Raw genomic sequence first — 26,980 nt, forward strand, 5'->3', positions numbered from 1 at the left:
CCCAAAGCCCCTTTATTACATCATCACCCAGCAAGGCTCAACCAAGCTTGGGACTCAAGACACAACCTACAGAGTTGCCTCTGCATGGTGCCATGGGAATCTTGACAACCAGAATACAAGCTCAAATTCAAAGCCCAACAGAGGGTATAAATCAATCTCTCTCTCTCTCTCTCTCTCTCTCTCTCTCTCTCTCTCTCTCTCTCTCTTTCTAAACAGTCTCCATGTTTCCAGTGTCTTTTTCGCCACTTGGAACTGACCCCAGATGGACATTTCTTCCAACATCTACATTGAACGATGAAGTGCTTGCAAGAGAGGAAATTTAAAACCCACTTTATAAGACAGTATGTTAGCAGCCACTCCTAGGGGAAAAGTAATCAGTTATCCTGGGAGGGAAAAAGTTTCTCACTAAGTCTACATTGCTTTCTTGATCTGACATAGACACTCTTCATTGGCAAAGTACTGTAGGGAAGAAAATTGCTCCAAGTGTCCCAACCATCTGTAACTGATTTAGTAGTTGGGAACAAAATGAGGAACAAAACCTCAGAGAGGTCACCGACGCTTCCTAAGTCATAACAGGATGTCTTTTTTTCCACTGCTTTAAGTCCAAGACATGTGTTTGTCTTTTGTGATTATGTTCTTCAGGACTGAGTTCCATTTGCATTTATTTTCATCCTCATCTTAAATTACAGAGATCCGTAGCATTTTATCTTCAGAATTAGTTTACACTGCTTGCTAGATTTCCATATTCAGGGACATCCACAGGGAGGGTCAAAAAGTCACGTGGTGGAAGCTCCAACTTTTTTTACATTTATTGTACACACTTTGTCCTACTAAATTAGACTGTGGAATGTTGTTGTTTAAACAACTTGGAGATTCGTTTTATTTTCAGAAGGCCTGCGTTTAGCTGTGCTTTAGACAGAGAAAACATACATACAAGTGTTGATAAGATGACTCCTAAAATACATCTCCTTCTTGGATTGCAGTGATCTCTAGGGTCAAACAACTCCACACAAGCTCTATTTAAATGTAATCCTAAAGCTCTTCTTTAGCATACTGCATAACCCAAAGCAAGCTTCACACAATTTCTGATCAGCCCTTGACACAACTGCTGGTCAAAGACTTCTTTTCAGTTTTTATAATCACACTTTAGTTTCTTTTAAATTCTAAGTTGTGATTGATATCTTTTTCAGTTTATTAAAATAAGGCAGTTTTGCTCATCAGCCAGAAACTGCCTTGCTTCTGTTAAAATGAAGGATATGTATCAAAGTTCAAGCCAACCATTACACTTTATTTTTTTATTATTTTTAAAAATCATACTATGTTGAAGATGTTGTTAAAACAAATGATATTACAACTTAACCACACTCACTCATACTTGGATACGGCCCCACTCTTTTAAAACAAAACCAAGAGAAATGCATGCTTCCAATCTGCTTCACTGTGGAAGTGCCATGGATGTTTGAACAACCTAAGTTTGGATTGCAATAGTAAATATATTGTAAAAACTGCATAAACTTTGGAGGGATCAAACATCCAGTGCCACATCTTTTCCCTGTGGTTTGAATAGAAATAGCCTTGGCAACCTTTATGGTTACCATAAATGTTAACTTTATTGTAAAATTTACGATTCCTTTTTTTTTACTGTATAAGCAAGAAAACATAATATATTATGGCTATGCAAGGCATTTATCAGAGTTGCTTCACACAGCACGTGTGGAAATACCTCTTTGAAGCAATAAAGCATCTGTGTCTCTTGCTTTAAAAGCTATCGTGTCATCATACACACGTATATCCTCAGACAATTACTGTCACTAAAATATGCGAATGCATACACATGGAGAGAGCGGGAATAACTTTTGAAGCAGCCAAACAAGCCTTCCGACAGCTCTAATTCTTCAGCCATAACCTGTATGGGAGAGAGTTGATTTGATGTAATGGATATGGCACCAGGCAGCAATTCTTATGACACACCAAGCCAATAGGGTGGACTTTGGGCCACTCTCTCTTGGTCCTAGGAAGGAGGTAATGACAAGGCACTTCTGAAAACATTACAAAAAAAACTGCAGGGGAGGGGAAGAGGGAAGAGGGAAGAGGGGAGAAGGAAATGAAATAATGAAATGAAATGAAATGAAATGAAAGGAAAGGAAAGGAAAGGAAAGGAAAGGAAAGGAAAGGAAAGGAAAGGAAAGGAAAGGAAAGGAAAGGAAAGGAAAGGAAAGGAAAGGAAAGGAAAGGAAAGGAAAGGAAAGGAAAGGTCATGTAGAGTCCCCTTAAGGAAGCATTGAGAATCACAATTCACATTTATAATCTCAAATACTGGACGGAATAGAAGCTATTTTAGATTATTGAGACTTTTGCTTGCACCACTTTGATCAGGCAATAATTTTAAAGTACTGATCTCTCCCTAGTGGCTATACTGCTGTCCATAAGTCTTCCAACAAAGCTAGCAATAAAATGCCTTCTGGAATTACCTCAGAATATTTCCTGTAAATAACTTAATGGGATGAAATCTGCTCCATAATTATTACATAAAGATTCTCATTATTCTATAATCCCAATTCAGTCTGTAGAGCAAACGGTGTTGTAACATTACAGGTGGCCCTCAAGTAGCAATAACAATTGGGATGGCAACTCATTCATTAAGCAAAACAGTTGTAAATGAAACTGTGACTCTGCTTACCATCTTACTTCACCTTTTATCACCTGCAAAGATGATAAATATAAGGATTGGTTGTAAAATTACTTTTTTAATCAGTTGCAGCTGCAAATGATTGTTAAATGAGGCAGTTACTAAACAAAGATTACCTATAACACATCGCATTTGTTCTTATTTAAGAGACTGATTTTTGTGTTAAATACTGTAAAAGGCCCATGTAGAAGTTTATTGTTACTTTTAAATAGACCCTATTAGCTATTGTTGGACTCCCAACAGTTTTATCTGTAACTGAGTTTAACATCATTCCCAGCACCTACCAAAAGGGTACAAAATAATTTGCTATCTTAACTTTTGTATGATTCTTCATCAGAGGAGATAAAGAAAATGAAAAAGCAAAACTTAGGCCATGAGCTTTATCCATGAAATGGAAAGACAGCCTGAAGATAGAGATTGTAGCCTACCTGCCCTTATTTATGGGAGGTATTATTGTCACTGGGTTACACCTGGTATTTATAACAAAAGTGATGGTGTGCCCTTTTCTAAATAGTGAACACACAAAGAATGCCATTTTCATTCTGTTTCCTCTTGAAAATAGTGGATTTTTGTCCTTAGGATCCAACATTGATATAATTTTTAGATATTTTTAATAACAATGTTTTGAATTGAAGCATAAATAGCAATAATAGCAAGAGCTTTTATTAATGCCATTTATTGGTTTGGTTTTTATGAGTATTTGTTTTATTGTGTTTACTGTAAACTACTTAGAATCTTATGATCAGGCAGCATATACATGTTGGTAAATGAAATAAACAAAAAATATACTACTATTATTACTCAAAAATGATAATTTTGTTTCATCAAATACAGTTCCAAAATAAATAGAACTCATTTTTCATTATGAAAAATCAACTGCATGTTAAATTATCTAAACAATCTACACATTCCTGATTAAAACACATTGTAATCTCTCTGGTTATGATCTTAAGGAAATGAGATTCATTTTTAATCATAAAAGTAACTTAATTTTAGCATAATGACAGTAAATTATCCAGTACATGTTGAGATGTCAATTAATATGAACTCAATTAAATGAAACCTAGATCAGTGTCAGACAAGGAACTTGTACATTTCCTAGAAGGGGTGACAAATGCATGGTTGACTGTTACTTTACTTGTGAAGTCCAGAACAGGGGTGTCACACTCGCAGGCTGCGAGCCGGATGCGTCACATGCTGGTTCCACCCCCGCCCAGTTTAGTGAAGGGGAAAAAAATCCTGATACGTCATGTGACGACGCGAGTTTGACACCCCTGGTCTAGAATTATATTACAGATATTAGCAAACCAAAGTATGAATGAAGAAATACCTAAGAAAGTATCTTCCCTACCCACCTGCTCACACATATTCTACTTCATTATTTAAAGCATCCTGTCTTAGAAAAAGTGACAGACAAATCATATTTCAAATATTTTATTTATTGTACAAACTATTTACATTAGAGACTTACATAATCTTGCTGAATCCTACCTGAAACTGGCCACTGGGAACTGGCCCTGACCAAGCTAAAGTAACAGGCCTTGATATTAAAGCATGCAAGATAGTCTCATATGTAGGGTATCCTATGGTATCCAATCCAAGAGACAGAGATCTATAGGAGCCTATATCACAAGCTAAATCTCTATCCCTGGAATTATTCCATATTAGGTGAAACAAACAAGGACCAAAGAAACATAAAACTTATTCAGCACTCACATGTGTGTGCACACACACTAGAGTTGGTTACAGCACAGCCTGCAGCATGACACACAAAAAGAACTGGAGTATTATAACTGGTTTAGGGAAGAATTAAGCAGCAAGGATTTAGGAAAACGCACTGAAACTATAAAGTACTGGAACAAATGTGACCCTGTTAATTAAGGGAATTCTGAGACTATATTTTTAGCTAAGAACAAGGGGCATCTACCACTGTTTTGACTCTGCTTACGTAAAAAGAAAATCCTTGGCTTCTGCAAAGAGGCAAGAGTGCCAAAAGCATTTATTAATAGAGTGGTTTCAAACAGAAGATGTCTGCTGAATATCCAGCCACTCAATCCTCAATTTAAAAAACAACAACTGAGCTCTAAAGAAGAAAAAAGAGGATTCCTGAGGAAAATGTAGCAGAGCCAGCCTCCAGCCATGCCGGAGAATGCCCTTGGGAGGTCAATGGAGCAAAAAAAAAGACTGGAACAGCATCAAGAAACACCCCACCCTCTAAATCATCACCTGGCTGAGCTATGCAGCATAGACTTTGTTTGGTCCCCTGATGAGCAGTGGCAATGAATGTTTCAAGGCATTTACAAGCCTTAATTGCACTGACCAAAGAATTTATTCTTAATACAATCAAGATGGTACCTACATGCTTTTTTTAAAAAAAAAAAAAGCAATTACTTAAAGGAGAAAAAATGGCTGCCAATGGAGAAAAATACAGTGTTGGTCTCTAAGAATGCCTCCCAAGGAAGGGATCCCTGAATTATTTCAATACTCAATAGTCCAACATTTTTGGCAAAATAATGGCTTGAATTTCTTTATAAATGCAATACACATTCAAACGAAGAAAAAGTTAACAATATTTAATGAGGCAGATTTGCAAACTGTCTTTTTATAATTTGCAAATGATTCTATTGATGATGGAGAAGTAAACCACAATATTAAATAGTATCATAAGATATACCTATTCTTCTCCAGAAAATTAGAGCCTCAGTGTGTAGCAGAATGACTTATTTAGTAGGTAATGACACTATAATCTCTAGTCATTGGTATCTGTCTCCTCTGACCAAGATAAATGCACTTTAGGTGCCAACAAAATACTCAGCTTTATTATCCAATCAGATTTTGGCTTTGTTGACAAAACTTGGTTGAGCTGCCAGCTGGGACCCCTCAATTCCCACTCATTATTGCCAAGGAAATGGGAGTGCTAAAAGTGTTGTAATTGAAAAATCAATAACGTAGGACAACTCACACAGCTGTCCACTTCTAGTTCAAACAGTAGTCCACTGTGTTGCCTTGCAAGCCCACTTCCTCCATGTCAATAATAAACAGCTTCAATATCAGCTCCTAAAAATATCATGGAATGCTTCTGATGCAGAACACAGAAAAGAAAAATGCTGGAATAACTGCCTTGTTTAACTGCCTGACTCAAGACAAAGAAATAAAATTTTTGCTACCATTACCTGAACAGAGGTTGCTAACAAGAGGCTCCCCAGAGTTTCTGAACTCAAACTCTCATGAGCCTTAATTTCCAGAATCAATTAGTGAGCATCCACAGGAGAGACTGCAGCATTTGGAAGGCTACACTATTCTTTAACTTCACTGGCAAAAATCAATGGAAACTCTTCCATTGTTTTAACAGCTCCTCCTCCATCTACTGGGTGGAGGACCAAAATCACTGTCAAGGATCAGCACTTGTGCTCCAGTAATAGAGTTCTTGTTCACCAACCAGAACAAACAAGTGGCATTATGCAGTGCAAGGTGGCTAAGAAAATTAAAAGCTTTCCTGTAACATCCAAGTAAAAAGGGGATTGCTTACATGAAAACTTAGGTCAAGGCATGGAAAGATATGAAGACTTCCTGTAATCTGGGGATTCAGGGCTCCCAAACTCATCTAGTCATCTCCCCAAATTAACAAGTTATATAACTATCCTAATTGTCTCCTGTACCAAGCTGCAACACTGGTTTGCGTGCTTCCTCCCATCAGAAATCCCAGACAGATCATGCCCATGAAATACAACTCCAATCTCACTCCACAGGGGAACCCCATTTCATGGACAGGTGCCATACTGAGAAAGGAGTGATCAGCATAAGACTCTGAATTGTTCCAATTCACATGGTGCCTTTTTCTGCTCTCTGCTGCCTTTCGGATGGGCGACAGAAGGATCTGTGAAGTAAGACTGAGCCTTGCCCTGAAGAATTAAGGAAGGTAGTGGGTTCCTCCGGTAGGTGTCAGAGCATACCAAAGCCCTCACAGCCCTCACTGATGGCCAGCTGCAGCATCTTGTGCACCTCTTCATAAGAATCATAAGTTGGGAGGCACAGCTGGTTAAAACTGAAAGAAAGAACACAGTTTATAGTATAGAATGTGAAACATCGAAATCCATGCTTTCAATTTTTCCTATGCAAGAGAATAGGTATTTAACTATTCACAGTACAATAAACAACTGCAAATCTCTAGAAACACTCTTAGCAGTGAAAAACTTCTGATTATCAGAATGATGTTTGCTACAGATAACAACAAAGAATCTCTTAGAAGATACTTACCAAGTATGGGCTGTAGGAAGTGTACTATGTGTTGGAGCTGCAATAATTTGGAAAGATGGACAAAGTGCAGCAAATCCTCCAGGAGGCAGCTGAGAAGAACCAGTGGTAAATTGCAGCAATCTAGCCAGTTCCTCTTGTGTAAAACTAGACACTACTGTCCAAAACCAGCGCATCACCTAGAAGTTACAGTAAAGGTCAGAGAAACAAGAAGAATGCCAAATTATTAAGTGAGGAGATGGGTACATTGCTAAATTTATAGCAAAATAATCCCCCTAGGTGCCATAGATAGCCAATTCTGAAGATGATTTAACAAGTGAACTAAGGTATCATACAAATATATTTCAATTACAAAGAAAGTACATGTTTAAAGAACATTTTTAGGTTTACACAGAAAGATGAAATCTATAGAAAATTCAGCCAGCTTATACGTTTAATAATTATGTTTTTAATTATGCCTCTCCTAATATATGAAGCATTATTCTCTTTTTCATAGAAAATCAACATTGCTATTATCATCAACACTGAGATGGAGGAAGGAATTCATGCTACCTTCTCTCGGAAGTGCCATGAACCACCCACTACCACAGCATGTGCTTTGAAATCACAGACATTGATATCTCCTGTGCCACACATCAGCAACTAGAAGAAAAATAAACATTGTTTTCTAAAAGAAAAACCCTTCTGATGTTTTTCTTTCAAACCACACATCATTCGGTTAACCTTAAATGCTCAGAATTAAGAATAGAAACATTTAATAGCAAGCTCAGGTGTTGAATTGATTATAGCATAATGACACCAACCAATGAGCAACAAGGATGTTCAGCATTTTCACAAATATCTGTAATTTACAAAATATTCTTTTACAAACATTTTTTTAAGTATAAAGACCAAGTTAATAATCTCACTTTCTTCCTTACTGTAATGTTATAATGTTAACATTACAATGTTAACGTAACATTACATTATAATAACATAATAACATAATGTTACTATGTTACACAGTCCCCTGCACTTTTTTCTGCTAAATTTCAACAGTACAAATTTTAAAATTGCAGGATGGAGGGCAAATGGCCAGAACAGGGAAAAAAATTTCTATTTGTGAATTAAAGCACAAAGAATGATTCCATTTTCCAGCTAATAATTTGGAAGCCCCTGGCTCTATTTGAGTGAATTTTTTTTTTCAAATCTCTTGGTCTTTCAGGAAACCCAGGTTCTGTGGAATATAATTTCAAACACCCGAATAAATTTACAGTATGAAAAAATACTATTAAAAAGCAATGCAAGGCACCATTTCTCCAAAATGCACATAGCCTATGTTTGCAACTTCCTTCTCCATCTTAGATTGGAAAGATCTTTTAAGCAGGAAGCATATTCAAGAACGGAGCTCGGTTCATGAGCAACTTTACCTTAGCCACAAAAATATAATGTTGGTTAAGTTATATATTTTATACAAACAAGACAATCATTCATAAATGGGATGCCAGCACCAACTATTCTACTGTCTCATATTTCACTGAGAATATGCTCCTGTTCTTAATGACAGCAAAGTCCAATTTCTCACCTCAAGTTCATTTTCATCAAAAATAGCCAAGAGGTTTTCAGGAACCAATTCATTGAGACCTAAAAGAAAGCAGCATAATAGATAAACAACCACAACAACCTGCAATGGGGATTAAAACCCCAATCAAATTTCCTGATTTTCTTCTTCTTTTAAACGAATAATATTCACTTTGGAAGAAACAACAAAGCAAAAAAAAAAAAAAAAACAAAGCAAAACAAAATAATTCAAAGATCATATTTTGTTCATTACCTTTCAAAAAATGTTCCACTTCTTCTCTAACTTGATTGGCTAATCGATACTGTGCAAGCAGATTCAGGTACAATATTTTATTCTCATTGGTCACTGGCATTTGAGCACCCCCTGTTAACAGTTCAACTACCTGAAAAAAAATTGAGAGAATGTCTGGTGGGTGAAAAAAGTACATCTTTTCATATGATATCCTTTTCCCATTCTAAATGGGAGACATCTAAATTGTATCTTGTTTGTTCGCTTGTTCGTTAAATTTATTTACTGTTGATCTCACCATGGGGCTACTCTAGGCGGCTTACAACAATAAAAATGGAGAAATGAAAAGAAGTGTAAACAACAGTAAAGGAACCATAGAATAAATGATGAAAAAGAAAGCAATAGTACAGCAATATGAGAATAAAAGATCAATAACTTATCAACAACTGATTTCTCACCTTCTCGAGCTGTCCACCTCTGTTGTATTTTTCCTCAGCAAAAACTAACTCCATTTCATTCACATCATTATTCAGAATAAAGCAAACTTTAGATTTATAGAACTCTGGGTCATCTGTCTCAAAATACTGAAAGAAAAACAAAATGGAAACAAGGACAAGATAGTAAATAAAGTTAAGACACAGTGCAAAATCTTGATCTCTCCTTTATTTTCTAAAAGAAAATGAAAAAATTAAGAGCTATTTTACCTTGTAATGCATTCTTAATCCTATGATCTGAGCCAGGAACGATCGTGTGAATCGAGCTTTCACCAACTGCTTATAAGCTCCTCCCAGAGATGACTCATAAAGACACTTTCCAACTAAGCGTCCTGCAAATTCATATATCTTCAGTCTTAGATAAGAAGGTCGATTAGGATTGGGGTGTACCTACAAACAAGAAAGCTCACAATGAGAATGATAATCAGTAGAGGAGAGGTGGACAATTAAGTTTCTTACATAAGAAACTAAAAATGTTATGCTGCCCCACTGCCCCGTCATTGCTGCCACAGACTAGACAGGGACAGTCAAAGGGATGGATGTGCCCTGTGGGCTGTAAAATGCCCAGGTCTGAACTGGGCATTAGAGTGACATTTTAAGACTCAGAACTTGGAAAAATATGCAACTGTTTTGTCATAAGCCTCTAAACAGAAGAAACAGACAAATACTCTATTTCCACTATGATCAATAGAAAGATACCCACCAGTGCTTGATTATTATCACTGAAGCGAGTAAATAGTTGGTTGGTTGTATCAAACAAAACTTTACAAATCAGTTCAAACCACTCTCTACGAGGACCTCCCCAATCCAAGGCTGCAAGGAAAAAAAACAAAAATCAGGTAGATCTTAGGGAAGCCTATGCAATCAAGCTTAGATGGACTCCAGAGGATGGTAGAGGAGAGTAAGGCCTGGAGGAATGTTGTCCATGGGGTCGCGATGGGTCAGTCACAACTTCGCAACTAACAGCTAACAACAACATGCAATCAAGAATACAGTGATCAAAGAAAAATATATTTCTAAACATGATGTCTTTTATTACACAGTGCTCAACTGTAACATTATGTTCCAAATTTTTATCACTGTGGGCTTAAGTTTATAACTGTTCTTTTCATTGAAATAAATGAAATAACATAGTTGTAAATAAATTTTTCAAACCAAATTCATTAAAAAAACCAAATGTCAAATTAAAATCTATTTCAGTAACAGGTCAGTTGACTCACCAAACATCTGTTTTAGTAACAATTTTCTTTTCATGCAGGTAGAAGGGCAACAGAGCTAGTCTAGCCTTCCATGACACAGAGTTTCAGAGACTGGGAAAGCCAATATGAAATTTTCTGTTGTATTCCTCAGAAAGTGTGGCATGAAGAGAATATTATTCTATATCCTCCACATTCAATGAACGTAGCAAAAAGATTCATGTAATTAGATTAAAGAAACTTGGATGATTATTTTATTCAGCATCATACTTTGGGTATGATTTAATGGGCAATTTTTAATGTACCCAAATATTGTCTATGGAAATTCTCAATCATCCAAGTCATGGTTGTCGCAAAGGTGACAACTGAAGAAGATTCTTGGATGAGAAGTGAAATGTTTTCAAGGAAGAAAGCAAGAAAGTCCAGTTGCCTTTTGGAAAAGCACCTTTGAGATACTCAAATATTGTTTTATTTGTAAAATAAGAATTGTTTATATTGGAGAGTACATCCAAAAATGTTTGATATATACTGTATAATTAAATCTATAGATGTTTTGGCTTTTGTCAGTCATTCAGGCTATTCATCTCACGGTTGGACTGTTGTAATTTGCTCTACATGGGGCTACCCTTAAAGAGCATTTGGAAGCTACAACTAGTGCAGAATGCAATGGTGCGGGCAGTTCTTGGGGCCCAAAGAATGGCCCATGTAATACCACTGCTTTGCAAGTTGCATTGGCTGCCAGTCTATTTCCAGGTGCAATTTAAGATTTCGGCATGGGTCCAGGCTACTTGAGGAACTGTCTCATCCCATTGCCTCTCCCACCCATACCAGCAGAGGAGGCATGATGTTATCCTGTCAGCCTGATTATTCTGGCTAGCAGGGCCCAGGAGAAGGGCTTTTTCTGCTATTGCTCCAGCCCTGTGGAACACTGTGAGCCCAGCTCCAATCCTCCTGAGCTTTTTTAAGAGCCTAAAGAACTGGCTCTGCCAGTTAGCTTGGGGCCCCAATGGGGATCCATCACAGTGGAGGTATTTGATCAATTAACAACAGTTCCCCTCCCTCCCTCTCTCTCTCTATATATATATGAAATAAATAATAAAATAAAATAAATAACTGCATTGCAGAAAGCCAAAACAGACAGACTTTGCTTTCTTCAATATCTCAACAAATTAACATACCTTCTTCATCCTGAAAAGTCACTTCAAAATTTTTGCTCCAATCAGAAACAGAAAAATTCCGTGTGGCTTTCAGAGTCTATGAGTAAAATAAAATCAAGACATAGCATGAAATCTGATATTTCATCTATAAATACTGTCAATGTATGGCTTTTGGAAATAGAAGAGCACATCCTGAGATTTGGATGGCATGGACAGTTGTGACATGATAATGTCAAAGTTAATGTGGACTTTATGTTAGATGTACCACTTTAAGTATATAGAAGAGATACAATCCAGGTGGGGTCCTAACAACTTTGTGGTTCTCAGCCCAAGAACATTTTATAGAGAAGAAATAATAGGCAAACACAATTGCCTAACTTATTGTGATGTGAATTTTATCAAGAGGAATACAAAATAAAATCAAGAGAACAATTGGAGGCAGAGGGATATAGTTGCCAATGGGTTTTTTTATTTAGCAAAATTTAAAATAGACAACAGTTTTGTGATAATGAACATTGTAAGACTGGTTTTGAAATAGAACTGTGTACAGAATTTGTATAAAACAGAAAAAAATAAACTTATATGATTAGATAGATTATAGAAAACAGTCATGATGCAACTTTAGAAAAAGAGGAAAATTTATATTTGTACTTATAACTGCTGTAAAAACAAAAGTCATTTCTTTGTATCTTTTTTTCCTAGTTTTTTATTGTTTCTTTCTTTCTTACACTTTTATCTTTCTCTTTGATTTCTTTCTTTTTCTTTTTTCTTCCTTACTTTCTATTAGTTTGTATTACTTTTTACTTTTATTTTTAAAACTTTTAATATAATTATATATTTTAAAAAAGAATTTGTATCCTAAAGGGTAATATATTTTGAATTATATATTGTTGTTATTTCTACTCTAGAATAAGTATTTTCCAACACTTCTACATTAGACATACTCACTGAATCCAGAAGATTAAGGCGGCTAACTTTCAAAGAAATTTTGGAATGAGGTTTCTTCATATGCACCTGACGTAATTCTCTCTGGAAGAAGTTGACTTTGTCTTGAAAAGTCTCTGAGCCTCCTGAAATGAATAGGCCCAGAATCATATCTGGAACTTTTCAAGGTCCCCATGAACATTTTTAGTGTACAATAAGAGATTTCTCGGCCATAACAACCTTAAACTAACAGTTTTGCTTTATCTCTGAAATATATTACAGATAACCTGCAGCAGATCATGCATAATTGTATTTATTTATTTGATTTATATAGCTGCCCATCTCAAGTAAATGACTGCAGGAACCTCACAACATTAAAACAATTGAAACATATACAAATATTAAAATAAAACATAATTGTACTTAAATTAACAAATTCTGTTTCAAAAAATTCATTATATAAGAGAAGCAAATCATGACAAAAAGCACTATCTTATAGAATAGGGAAATAAAATTTCTATTTATTAAAATTTTCTGTCCCTTTTTTTTTTCTCTTTTCCCATCTGAATTTTTATGCACACAAACATATATTCACACACATACGTTCCACATATTAGAGCACTGTTTGCATTCCCTATTGTGGAAGCACAAGATTTTTACAATTGCAGAGAAGAGATAAATAATCTCTCCAAATAAAGAAATATCCAAATGGATTAGAAAGCTTATATGGTATACAGAAAGATATATAGTTGCTCTATACTTATACATACTTTAGTTAAAGCATTCTATTCATCTTTCACATTTATGAATTAATGTCACACTAAGTTTCGCGTTGCAGCAAAATGGGCGGCAAGCAAATTGAATGAATGAATGAATGAATGGTACAAAATCTATCAGTGGCACAAATGCTTATGATTCATTACACACCAATCAGTAGAGCCTTCTGCTCTTGACTCCTTTTACCTATATTTTTATGCAGAGAACGAATAAAAGTGGCTGCCAAGATGTTCCTCTCTTTGCAGCTCAGCTCCACAGGAGGCTGGATCCCATCATCCACCACCAATGTCAGCAATTTGTGTACAGGATCTGGCCCATGATAAGAAAACTAACACCAAGAAATGCAAGAAATGGGGGAGGGGAAGGAAGAAGGAACCATCATTCTCCAGAAAGCACAGCACATGAAGCAAATGCAATTAGCAGTGTTTGTGCATATTCCCTTGTCCCACCCCTTGTTCTGGACTGGCTTGCAAAAAAAAGGTGATTTATAAATTCCATTTCCCACAGAGTGAATCTGTTTGCTCAGGGAACAAAGGAAAATGAAGTTGAATGACAGGTTGCAGGATGTAGTACAGGACAACACCACAGTAAATTCCCCAGAATAATCTAAAATGCCAACTAAAAATCTCATTTAGGCCTGCAAATGAAATATAGTATTTGAATCCCCTCATGCCACAAACTTTCTCAAAACAAAACATGCCCCACCACATAGCAAGGAGTTCCACAAACTCACTTTGGTGCCAGGACATACTCGGAAAGTAAAGAGACGCCAAGGAATAATCTTCAAGTAGAATTCTTTCACTGAGAATTGCTTTGAGGCAAAGAAAACAGAAATCATATTTTCATGAATGCATTATTCTGAAAAGATGTCAACAATGAACAAATCCATTTTTTTTTTAATATAACAAAAGTAAGCTTTAGCCACAATTCAGATTTGTCACTAACATAGAGATGAGCCATAGCAACACAAACATTTCTGCCACCTTGTAGAAAAGCTCTGGAGCACAATACAACTGTCCTCATAACCATCACATTGAGACCATTCTAGAAGATGACCGCTAATTAGAAACTTACCAAACAGTGACAATGAGAACTGTGCAAACGTAGTTATTGCCTGAATGGAAAACTGATAAAAGAAATATTCTTACTTTAGGTGAAACATAGCAATAAACTTTTTTGGGTTTCTTCAGTTTTTCAGGGGTCGGGCTATCAGAAGGAGAGTCTTCATCCTCATCCTCAGTAGCAGTGGAAAGTCGTCGCTGAAAGGAGCCCAAATTCAGGGGTGGAAGATGCCACTGAGTGTTGGTATAGCTATTAGCATTATACAGGTAGGCTTCAAAGTAGATACTGACCCCTGAGGTAGAAACATTACGCTCTACGATGTTCTTTTCATCCTCTGCAGGACAGACAGGTATAAAGTATAACACAAGGCAAAGCTCAGAATAGAAACACAAGTTATTCAGCTGGGTTTTTAAAATGTTGTGGATCCAAAATATTATTTTGCAGTGCATTTGTTTTGTTCTTAATGATTAGGATATTTCATAGAGAGCCAGTTTGGTCTAGTGGTTAAGGCATCAGGCTAGAAACTGGGAGAGCAGTTCTAGTCCTGCCTTAGGAACAAAGCCACCTGAGTAACCATGAGCCAATCCTTCTCTTGGAAGTCTAGGAAACAGGAAGCAAAGCACTCCTGAAAATCTTACAAAAAAACCCTGCAGAGGTTTGTTTAGGCAGTCACTAGGAGTCAATACTGATTTGAAGGCACATGTGTATTCAAGATTATTTCATTGAGGCTTAATGCTCAATAGCACTTTTTGAGTGGGTTGGTTTTAATGTGAGTCGAGTGACAGGCTATGCCCACTACTTCTGATTCTTCCAGTCATTTTCTCTTTTAAATCTTGCCACTCCATGACGAATGGGGCAGGAATAAAACATGACGAATGGGGCAGAAACAACTATGGGGCATTGCAAATATTTGCAGCCCAAATATATTACATTTTAAATTTCATGTGTTCAGTCCTAAACAGGACTGATATCAATTGAACATATGTGTACGTTTCAATATTTTGGAAGATGGATTCAGAGAAGCAGAAGAGGGAAATGACATGGAAATTCCTCAAGCCTATTGCTTTTCTACTATAAATAAATTTTTTCAAACCAGTAAACTATGTGCTGGAATGGTTCATTTATAATTTGCCAACTTTTCTTCAGATTTCATATGCTGAGATTGCATATCTACTATAAATTCCAAAACACTTTATGTATATAAAATTAAATTATTTATTCAAGGAATGCATGCATCAAAGTCTATAATGTTTTTATTTAAAATATCTTTCTTTACTATTAACAATTTCAAAAAACAAGCAAGGAAATAATGACATTGCTATTTTCAGTTTAAGATGCTTATAACAGGACACAAGATAATGAGATGCCAAAAAGCAGAATACAAGGATTACATTTGAGAAACCCAGATTTTTAACTGTAGTATGAAGTGCACAATGTTGTTTTGAAGACTACATACCAGGTTGAAATTCTATACACAAAATATAAAAAACAATTCACTTACCACTGAGAACTATTATGTCAAACTCTCCATTACTAATAGGCTGGTTTTGGTAAGAGATGCAGGCACGGAAACAACCCCTATGCAGTAGGGTGAGTCTCAGGAAAACTTGGCAAGTCTGTTGATTGGACATCACAGACTTTTCAAACAAAACATCAGAAGGCTCTTCTTCCTGAGGGCCAAGCTAGACAAAATAAATATGAGTTAGGAGACATTGGTATGGTCTGAAGTTTGATGTGAGAAGATATACAGAGTTCACTTACTTCATGGATCAAGAGGCTGTAATTGTGCTCATCTATCAATGATACTGAGTTGCTAGTAGGGTTATCATATTCATCTCTGGGAACTATTTGCAAAGTATGTGGCTGCCCACATGTCAGCACCAGAGTGGAGAAATGGCAGGCAATTTTGGTTTTCGAGGGAACTACCATCCCTGAAATAAGAAATACATTGCACAAATCCCTTATAAAAATACAAGGAGGGTATTTGCAAAGATCTAATGATGTAGAAATAGGATTGATACTAAATGAAGCAACCAGTGTTGGCTAACAAACAAACATTTCTACACCCCAAAATGTACAGAGTGAAGAAATCACTATTTCTGGGTTATGGCACAGAGTCAACCCAATGTTTCATGCAGTAACACATATGACAGAACTAATTTCACATTTACATCGCTAAAAAAGAGATTGTTGGAACATGGCAGAATTTTTCACTTGGATAAAATTATTCATGATGAAATGCACCATAAATATTTAAGGACAGAATATGTACCAGGAGACCAACTGGGTAAATTATTATTTCCAGACACCTATAGTGAATACAATGACTCAGGTTATAGTTAAGTTTGCTTTTGAACCTCTTCCCACTGGATTGTGTTTATTCCATCTTTTTAATTTACAAGATATTGGAAGCAATTAAAAACAGGTATGTTGACAGGCAAAATACAGTGGTGAAAACCACATGAATGTCTGTAGGGTCGTTGGTGCTCTCTGAACTTGTTTTCTTGCAGACATCTTATCACCCAACTAGGTAACATCATCAGTGATGGGAGTGGGGTCTGCTCTCTGTTTATATAGTAATGGCTTGTCCTATTGGTATTGGTGATTCCTTGAAATCTATATTGGTGTTTCTTTGTTAGCTTGTTTCTCTGAGTTGGCAATTCCTTGACTGAGGTATTTTTACTGTTTGATTGTTGGTCTAGTTTAATCTTGTTTATTTTTATTTATTTATTAAATTTATATGTGCCCATCTCATTCAGAGGCAACTCTGGGCAGCTTAAAAACATAAAAACTGGTAAACATTACAATAAAACAATAAATAAATAACACCAACAAATAGAAAGGGAGAAGAGGAGCATAAAGTACACCATCTCGGTGTTAATTTCTGCTTATCTGGATGTTGACTGCTGGCAAGGTGTTTTGTTTGTTTGAACACAGAAACAAAAATATGAACTGAAAGCAAATCCCACTCTTTTCTACCACTAATGATAACTAGTTGGGTAACAAAATGTCTCCAAGAAAAGAGCCAAGTTCGGAGAGCACCAAGGACCCCACAGTTCAACTCTGAGCTACAATATATTCTCTTCTATTGGTAATATGAATCTCAATGAACACAAGTTAAGAACTCATTTTAGGGTTTGTTCTATGAGTATGATGGTAGCAGCAAAGAACCAGGATTTTACTATTGCTCAATCTTCTAATATAATTAGTGTACTATTTCCCATGTGCATGGAATATTTTCTACATTCATCAAAGGGAAAATATTAAGAAATCTTGAATTATGTGCATCAGTTGGATTGAGGCTATGATTTGATTCTAATATGTTTATCCATGCAGGACAAAATGGAGTACAAAGCTATTTAAAAAATTTCTAGAAACTGGACTAGTAGAACAGATGAACAAAATTTGTTATTTTATGACTTGATACTAAAAATAGGGGTTTTTTTCTTAAATAGGCATTCTATAGGAATTTCAGTATGTCCATTAATTAAATTTTACCATAAATTAATAGTTTAATCCCAAAGCTAGTAAAGATGTAATCTACTCAGCATCATTTAATATAGCCATGGCACCAAAAAATATAATACAGACCAACATTAGGGTATATTATTGCCAACTACTTGTTTTTGCTTTAAGAAACACTTACCTGGTTGAAATACTTTATAGTAAGGACTATACGCAACATTCAAGCCTCCAAGTTTTACGCTTATCTCATACCGCCCAGCTCTGCGCACAGTGAATGCCACCTTTACCACATTGGAACTGGGTTCTTGAAGCACTTCCTGGGTGACAGGAATATCTATTGCTAACTCCACATGGCAGATGTGAATTCGCAGTCCAACAGGATGATGAGCAGGGAAAGGCTGGCCATTCTTATAAAACAACTGTATGGGAATTAAGAAGCCAAGTGAACAGCAGACTGCAACAGCATTAAGCTCTTACATCAGCCATTAAAAGATGCAGTAAATTAAATCATCTTGCTGACATTACGAGTTGTGGTGGAAATCTTTGCTTCAATATACATGCATATACATACATACATACAGTATAAGATCCAAATCTGAAGTCGCCAATTAAGATAAATTAATAAAGAAAGAATAAAGAAACAAAATATTCTTACAAGGGTTTAATAACGTCTAAATTCAGCACACACAACTCTGTAACCAAACCTGAGGTTAAAAATATTTGCAGTACAGAGAATGATCAACACATATAATGATACCAAAAAAGGAGGAAAAGCAGGCTGGGGAGGGGGGGGGAATCACCCTTATTAGGTTTTTTTTATTAGTTTTGTTGTTGTTCAGTCAATAACTCATGTCCGACTCTTCACAACCCTATGAACCATAGCAGCATGCCAGGTCTCCCTATCCTCCACTGTCTCCAGAATTTACCCAAATTATTTATGTTTTTAGCTCCGATTGCCTGGATTTTTTGTTCTGCACTTTCTCAAATTATCATAAAATGGAAATTTCCTCTTACATGCACTCGGAAGGCCATACTACGTCCCACCTCACAGGGATCCTTCCAATCCCAGAAGACTTTACAAGAGCGGGGGTCCAAGTAATTGCCTCGCACATAGTCATAAATGGTCCGTTCTCCTCGACGTTCCCGGTCTTCATGCTGGAGGAAGCTGACTACACGTGCGGCAAGCTCAAAGAGGAACTTAATGGTGAAAAAGAAAGCTACCACAGATACCACTGTGATCCCACCTGTCAAACAGAAAAGATATAATATTTATAGGGCCCAACAAAACTCTCAAAATCCATCACCATGGCTATTTCATATTACAAGTAATCCTCAACTTACACCACTTTGTTTAGTGACCGTTCAAAGTTACAACAGTGCTCAAAAAAATGACTTATGAACGTTTATCTCACTTAACACAGTTGCACCATACCCACAGGGTCAAATGATCAAAATTCAGACACTTGGCAATTGACTCATATTTATGATGGTTGCAGCAGGGTCTCTCTGACAAGCAAAGACAATGAGGAAGCAGATTCACTTAATAACCGTGGTACTAATTTAACAACTGCAGTGATTCACTTAACAACTTTGGCAAGAAAGGTTGTAAAATGGGGCAAAATTCACAAGTGTCTTGCTTAGCAACAGAAATGTTGGGCTCAATTGCGGTGTTATAGTTACTTTGGATGAGAATTTATAATATTTAACCTTGAAGTAAAAAAAAAATATAGGGAATCGCTTCAATTAACGGGATTAAAATAAAAATAAAGCCTTCTGAGATATTAAAGTTCCAGATTATCAATTTTGTATTTGATTATTAGATTTTTATTACATTTTTATTTATATAGAGAGAAGATAACTCTAAGTGGTAAACTTATATAATACTCCTGCTTCCTGTTTTACCCACAACAAGCAGCTGGCTTTCAAGCCTATGGCAGACCTAGAATTCACAATGACCTCTTAATCACTACACCAAACTGACTCTCCCTATATATGGCTAAATACACAACGTTACACATGAGCACCATTTGAATTTTCAGCCTGTTACTAAAATATTTTTGGCCATTACTGGCATCATTACAAAGAAACTAGGGAAGATCTGTGGATTACTTTGCAGGAAAAAAGGAAATAGAATTGAATAGGCTCAATAGTGTTATGAAAACAGACACCATTCAAAAAACTACAAGTAGTCCTTGACCTATTACCACAATTAGCAATTCATAGCAAAGGTATGAATTTTGGTCATTAAGTGACTCTTCAAGTGACCATTTTTACAATCATTTTTACTGCAGTTGTTAGGCGAATCATGTGACCATTAAGGGAATCATGCAGTCATTAAGCCAATCTGACTTCCCCAATTGACTTTGCTTGCCAGAAGCCAGCTGAGAAGTTCACAGATTGTTGTGATTATAATCACAACAATCATTTGACTACAAACTGGAACCATTGTAAATATCAGCCAGTTGTCAAGCATCCAAATTGTGATCAAGTGACCATGGGGGTGGTGCAATGGTCATAACATAGAGGATGGGTCGTAAATCACTTTTTTAGAGGCTGTTTTTGTAACTTTGAACAGTCATTAAACAAATGATCGTAAGTTGAGGACTACTTGTAAGTTAAAAGAATGAAATCTTGAAGGTTCCTTTTAGATTCTATGAATAGATTGTCTTTCCTTACCAATAATGTAAAACATTAGGTCCTTTCAATGAGACACACAGCCGAGGATTACAGCTGCATCTAGAAAGAAAAAAACAGATCTAGCACAAATAAAAAAATCTAGGTAGATCTACAAAATGTTTGGTCTCCACAAAAAACACTAAGCATTCTTTGGTTCTTTAACTTCCATTTTTGAAGAAAGAAACAAGGTGAGGTCAGTCGTAGCTTTTGGAAATACAAGAAGTTAATAGTTTTAAACATTAAAAAACTGACTACTAGCAATAATCTCCAAGAACTCTTTTAGTTATTTATTTATTGCTTTTTACATACTACACTTTTCCAAGAAATGGCATCATGATCCTCCTATTCTATTTTCAGAAAAACAACCTTAAACCATAATGTGCCACTCATTCTTCATTCTACCAGTTGGAAGAATATTCAATGATTAAGAAGGTTTTAAGATGATAACAATTACCCAATAGACTTCAGAAGCCTAAATAAATCTTGTAAATCATCATTACCACCTAGAATATTAATACTTAATATGCAGAAAGGTCTGCCAGGATTGCTACCAAGAGAGCAGGGTTCAGAAGTGTCAAATCAGGGGACAGTAAGACTTGCTAATACACTTTATAAGCACAATAATGTCATCTAGTAACAGTAACACTTTTTATTATGTTGGAATTCTGTACTGGACCTATCCCTATTCTCTTTACCATGCCTTACTTCACAGCCTGCACAAGCATCTTCCACATCCTTCCAGCTAATTAAAAGAATTACCTTTATTCAAACTCCCATGTCCAGAAAGCCAAAGTGGGAGTGCCCATTCCTCTGCACGTTTATTCAGGGTAGATACCAGGCATATCCATAGGATCCTGGAAATCACAATAGGAGCTCAGAGCCAGGAAATCAAATGAAGCAATGAAGTGACCATCCCAAGAAGTGACACTCTGCATTATCAGACCATGAAGCTCTCAAACCTGAAATGAAAACAAGCAGTAGCAATCATTATGTGTATTATGTATGATTTAAAAGCATTTTGGGTGGGGCAACTAAAAAGGTTAAAAAGTCCCACAAAAGGGCTATAGCAAACCACTTCAAAACTGTTACCAAGATACCTACAAGTGAGTCAAGCTTCAACTGAAGGAGACATGGATTTAACAAGCTGACAAATGTATTATGAACTGAACAGGAGAGAAAGGCAGTTACAATGATATGTATGTTCCATGTAAATAAAATGAAATGGCAATGGTTCTTCTCCAAGCCATCAGCAAAGTTAACAATTTAGCATATAAAACAATTTAGTTAACAATTTAGCATATAAAATGATGCAGGGCAGAAGAAAGCTATGGTGCCTTCTAAATAGCATTCAGAGTACAGGCAATCCTTGACTTACGACCAAGTTCATAATTTTTGTCGTAAGTCATGAAGATTGTAAAGCAGGTCACTGCATGATCGCACCCAATTTTACAACCTTTTTGGCGGCAGTCATTAAGCTAAGAGTCGCCTTGAAGGGAGTTAGGTGGCAATTAAATAAAATAAATTAACAAATAACCCTATAATCTTAAAGTAAATGCCACAGTAAGCAAATCCATTGTTCATTGTGGGGCAGTTTATGTTGGAAATTGGAAGTAAACCCTGGTTTCCTACAAAAATGTCATAAATTGCAGTCTCATTATTGCAAACGGCCATGAATGCATACAGTTGCTCAGCACCCAAAATGCAGTCATATATAGGGGGGAGGGGGTGTCTGGATATCAGAACTTTGAATCTGGGTCATAAATCCCTTTCTGGGGGTCCATTGTAACTTTGACCGGTTTCTTAGCAATCGGTCATGAGTTGAGGACTAGCTGTAATCAACTGTCAATTCCTTTTCCAAACCTAGTGAAATAATTTTTGCTAATTCTAGCTTTTCTTAATGTATATCAAGAATTTCAATTAGTTATCTAGTATTATCTAATCTTTGTCATTTTCTATAAAACCAGAAGGCACAAGATGGATTATTGTAGATAATACTTTGGAATCTTACATAAGAGTCACATGCTAAAGCTTGTACAATAAACAAACTTATTCCCCCCAAATATGGATTTTTTTAACAAAAAAGTACTCTATTCCTTCAAACAATATATGTTCAATACCACTAAATAGGATAAGCATAAGGTCAGGAAGCTTGTCCTGTTCTCACAGATTTCACAGTATTATTATTAAAAAAAACCCTGTCATATATGATCTTTAGAAGAGCTATTTCATTTTAAAATGTTAATTTCTGTGCTACTAACTATTGTGGTCCACCAGCAGCTTGCGGAGCTGGCAGTGGAGTCAGACAGTGAGGAGGCTGGAGAGGAACATGGACCAGTCCTGGAGTCTGGGGAAGGCCCTGAGGTTGGCTCTGCGTCGGAGGCAGAGATGGGGCCAGGGCCATCTGGGAGTGATGCGCGGACACCGGAGCCCCCAGAGTCGGACAGCAGAGAGGCAGAGGAACAGGAGGAGCCTGTTCCTAGTGTACGCATGTGCAGAGCTGCCAGAAGGCAAGAGCAGCTAAAGCAAAAGGGACGACTCGGGAGTAAGGCCAGGAGATGATTGGCCCCTCCCATAAGGCTTGAAAGAGAAACAGAGGCATTTGGGCCTTTTTGCAAGAAAGCAATGTTGCTAACTCTGTTTCCAGTCGGCATCTTGTTTGTGAACTTCATGGGGCTTTAAAGTAAGGCCTTTGCCAGGATGTCAAAGAAGATAAAGGTTGGTGATAATCCCGAAGAACTTCTTCTGAAGGACTTGTTTTGCAACTAATTGGGACTCAGCTGGGAATGAACGTAATTCTCAGCTGTTACAATAAAATAGGTTTGTTTGGGACTTATTGTGTATTGTAATGATTTAGTAAGCCTAGGTCACAACACTAACCTCTTTCTCAATTTAATAAAGTTTAAAAAATATTGATTTGTCAAAACAGAGTTATTACATGCTTTTCTCTAAGCATCCTTAATAGTACAAATGATACTTAGTTCTTGCTGTTTCAATAGAAAGGCCAATAATTTATCAAATCTTTTCAGTTGCTTGCTATATCTTTGGTTTAGGTGGTTCACTGAATATTCTGTGCTGACTGTCCAAAGGAATTAAGATCCAATTTAACAGAAACAAGATGTCTTATATATAACTCAAGAATTCTTTACCTTAAGTTTCTTCCAACTAACACATTTTATCCAAAGGCATCAGCATGTATACATATATTTATTCAAAGTTATATGTTCTGTATGCCTATATGTGTACACCACACATGCACACACATACAAACACAACTTTGAAGGTTATTCTTGAATGCCAAAGATGAATGAAAGGTCAAATACCTGCGATGCCATTAGAATGATTTAAAAATTAAGATTGTGAACAGAAAAAATAAAGAATATAAAGTTAGACTATTGGATCTGGGATAAATTATTTGTTTATATTTCTGGTAACTTCTTATGGATTGCATAAAGATAAAAGTAAGACTAAGGGGAGAAAAGGTTTTTTCCTTTGTAACTTTAGAAAAGGGTGAAAAATTTATTATATAAGCTTATGCTCATGTGTGATGAAGGTTGGAAGTCACTTCTGTATTATCTTTGTTGCCTTTTTCTTTTTTACATTTTTGTCTTTTTTCTTTTTTCTGTAACTTCTGAAGTTCCCTTTTTTATTCTACTTTAGTTTATATTACGTTTTGCTACATTTATTTTAAAAAATTGAATAAAATTGCTTTTTAAAAAAACAAAGTGCAGAGATGAGATCTGACATCTCTCCAAGCAAGAATGATCATATATAGGCAAGTTATTCCAGTTTGCCTGGAAATCTTTATGGATGTACACATAACCAAGGAAGCTAATAAAATACTTGAATCATTAACAGAAACAGAACACATTGAAGAATGATTCAAGATAAGCAGAAGATCAAAAATAGATGTTTGCAACTCTTATTTCATAAGTTTAATTGACAATTGACCTCATGGATCAAATCATAATATAAACATACTGAATAGTCCATTCAATAGGGAAAAATCCTTTACTATATGTAGAAAAAAAGTTGATGTACTGGTATCCATAATACAACAGATAAGAATCTACAGGCTTTAGATAATCATAAACAAAACCAGAATCAGCACTGTGATGCAAAAGCTTAAACAAATACACAGTTCTGGACTGCATCAACGAAAACACAATGTTCATAGAAGATAATAATTAAATTGCAAAAAACAGAATAGAATATTATCAAGAGGACAAAGGTCAGGCCTGTCATGCCATGTTTTAATTTCCTGCTACCTCAGTCATAAACATTCCTATTTTTTCCCTCTTTGGAAGTTATCAAAAACTAATAGAGTGATGGCTTTATTTTTACATGAATTATTTTGAATGACATTGCACAGATCAACCAATTGCCCAAATTCATTTCAAATCTGACAAACAAAAATGTAGGTTTCAGTCACATGGTACAAAACTCACAGAATGAGAAAGAGATTATTTAGCCCATCATATCTAATACCTTGGTCAGTGCAGGAATTCAAAATAAAATATCTACAACAGATGGTTTATCAGCCTTCTTTGAAACACAACCAATGAAGAGAAACAGGTTAATTTTCTGAATAATAGTTTCCACTGTGAAACTGCTTTTACTTTTAGGAAGTTTGTTCTAACTCTCAATTAGAATTTTTCTTGTTAAAAAGTATCCTTTGGGTCATACACTCTGAAATGACAGAGAATAGATCTTTTAAAGATTACAGTAACTGACAGTTTCTATTGAAACAATATTTATAATCAATATCTACAAAAGAAATAATCTGAAATAAGTGTGAAATAACCCAGATGTTTTCTTCTACACATCTATTTTCTCGTTGACAACACAATACACTTTTCAATATTAAGAGTTCTTCACAATTTTTGATATTATCTCTCAGTAAATATTTATTTTACATTACCACCTGCTTATTAGTAGCAAGCAGTTTGACTCAAGGCAAAGTTTCTCACCCAGAAATCACTACCATACAGGGAATGCTGAAATCACAAGCATACTCTGAGATATGCTATTCCACCATGTTACACCAGATATGCTGGGAAATCCTTTTGATTGAGTTTGTACAGTGATTAACATAACATTAATGCAGATTCCGTATTAAAAATAAATTCCCTATTAAAAATAAATCAATTATTATTCATTTAAAACCAATTATTTAGTTTGAGTGGATTAGCATATACAGATACTGTAAGAATAACTTTACAAGAAAAACAAATATGTATCTAAAATTACTATTTTATGAAGTAATATCTGACAAGAACCAAGCTAATACCTATATTATACAAGAATATAATAAATGAAAGTCAATTATAAGAAATCAATTGGAAGTGATCCAATAAACTAACTTCCTGCAATTTGTATGCTAATTTTCCCGAAAATTTCACAAAACCAAGATCAGTGTAGAACAAATTCTAGAGGGCAAGTCATAATATACTTCATACAATGAAATACCACCTCCAATTGTAACTTAGCTTGTTGACATTCCATATATTACTTTAAAGAGGGAGAAACCCTATAACACAGTGGTTCTCAACCTGTGGGTCGCGAACCCTTTGGGGATCGAACGACCCTTTCACAGGGGTCACCTAAGACCATCGGAAAACACATATTTTCAATGGTTTTAGGAATAATTTTATGGTTGGGGGTCACCACAACATGAGGAACTGTATTAAAGGGTCACAGCATTAGGAAGGTTGAGAACCACTGCTATAACAGAACTACTCTTTTAGTAGATTTTTTTTCCCCTCCATTCACATACTAAGAAGTAACTCTTTACTAGCCTGATAGGCAGGGCAATTTTGGCACTAACCAAATTAGAATTTAACACCACTTTCCAGAACAATTAAAAAATACCTCACTGCATGAAACAACATTGAAAACTAAAACAACACCTGACCAGGCTATCTACAAATCATAAAACGTTAACTTCCCAAATCAAATAATGAAAAATATTAAATAGCCGGCCAGGACAAATTTTAGAATGGGGAAGTGATGGAAGAATTGTAAACCAAGGGAAAATTATGAAAAAGATAAATTTAAGGGCGCCTCCACTTTCCCCTTTTCCTCCTTTCCTAACACCCGAGAGGGAGAGGATATTCATATATAGAGTATTGTAGGAACACGCCGCTTTTTCCCTCTTCTCCCGGACGGAGGGGAAAAAGTACCCTCGTGCGAGGGGAAGAAAAAGAAAAGAAAGCGAGAGAAGAACCAAATACCCCCCGAGTCAAATTTCCTCCTTCTTCTTCCCGGCTGGTTAGAGTGAGAGTTTGGAAACAAACGAGCCCAACTGGCAGGATTCCCATCCGCGGCTGAGATCCCTGCAGCCTATTTTAACTCTGTGGTCGCTCTTAGCACCTGTTGCTTCCTCAGCGTTTCCAGCTGTCCTACTGCCTGCACTAACGAAAGCAAAAACCCAGACTGGGCTGCCCGTTTCTTCAAGGAGGGGCAGGATTTTCTGAGGGGACCGCCCCCTTCCTGCTGCT

At 36.1% G+C, this 26,980-nt stretch overlaps 1 protein-coding gene across 1 annotated transcript; it reads right to left on the minus strand.

Moving 5' to 3' along the window:
- Positions 1–4,107: 4,107 nt before the first annotated feature.
- AREL1 (apoptosis resistant E3 ubiquitin protein ligase 1) lies at positions 4,108–26,924 on the minus strand. Its single transcript, XM_070940806.1, has 20 exons — positions 26,714–26,924; positions 21,243–21,442; positions 20,484–20,543; positions 18,822–19,051; positions 17,989–18,226; positions 16,104–16,273; positions 15,844–16,024; positions 14,429–14,676; positions 14,014–14,091; positions 13,467–13,608; positions 12,528–12,649; positions 11,601–11,676; positions 9,930–10,039; positions 9,437–9,616; positions 9,191–9,316; positions 8,757–8,886; positions 8,508–8,566; positions 7,496–7,585; positions 6,947–7,122; positions 4,108–6,734 (listed from the first exon to the last, which is right to left on the minus strand). Exons 3-20 carry the CDS (start codon positions 20,497–20,499, stop codon positions 6,632–6,634), a joined length of 2,475 nt encoding a protein of 824 aa, XP_070796907.1. The 5' UTR covers positions 20,500–20,543; positions 21,243–21,442; positions 26,714–26,924; the 3' UTR covers positions 4,108–6,631.
- Between the last annotated feature and the right edge of the window lie 56 nt (positions 26,925–26,980).

This window comes from Pituophis catenifer, unplaced genomic scaffold (genome assembly GCF_029215685.1).
Source record: "Pituophis catenifer annectens isolate HBS135680 unplaced genomic scaffold, rPitCat1.0.hap2 SCAF_1, whole genome shotgun sequence".
NCBI classification, from domain to species: domain Eukaryota; kingdom Metazoa; phylum Chordata; class Lepidosauria; order Squamata; family Colubridae; genus Pituophis; species Pituophis catenifer.

Coding starts and splice junctions, on each gene's coding strand:
- AREL1 (XM_070940806.1), bottom strand. Junction 10,040..11,600: donor GACTTTTCAGGATGAAGAAG/GTATGTTAATTT, acceptor TTTTCCTTGCAG/CCTTGGATTGGGGAGGTCCT. Junction 8,567..8,756: donor AGTGGAACATTTTTTGAAAG/GTAATGAACAAA, acceptor GCTTTCTTTTAG/GTCTCAATGAATTGGTTCCT.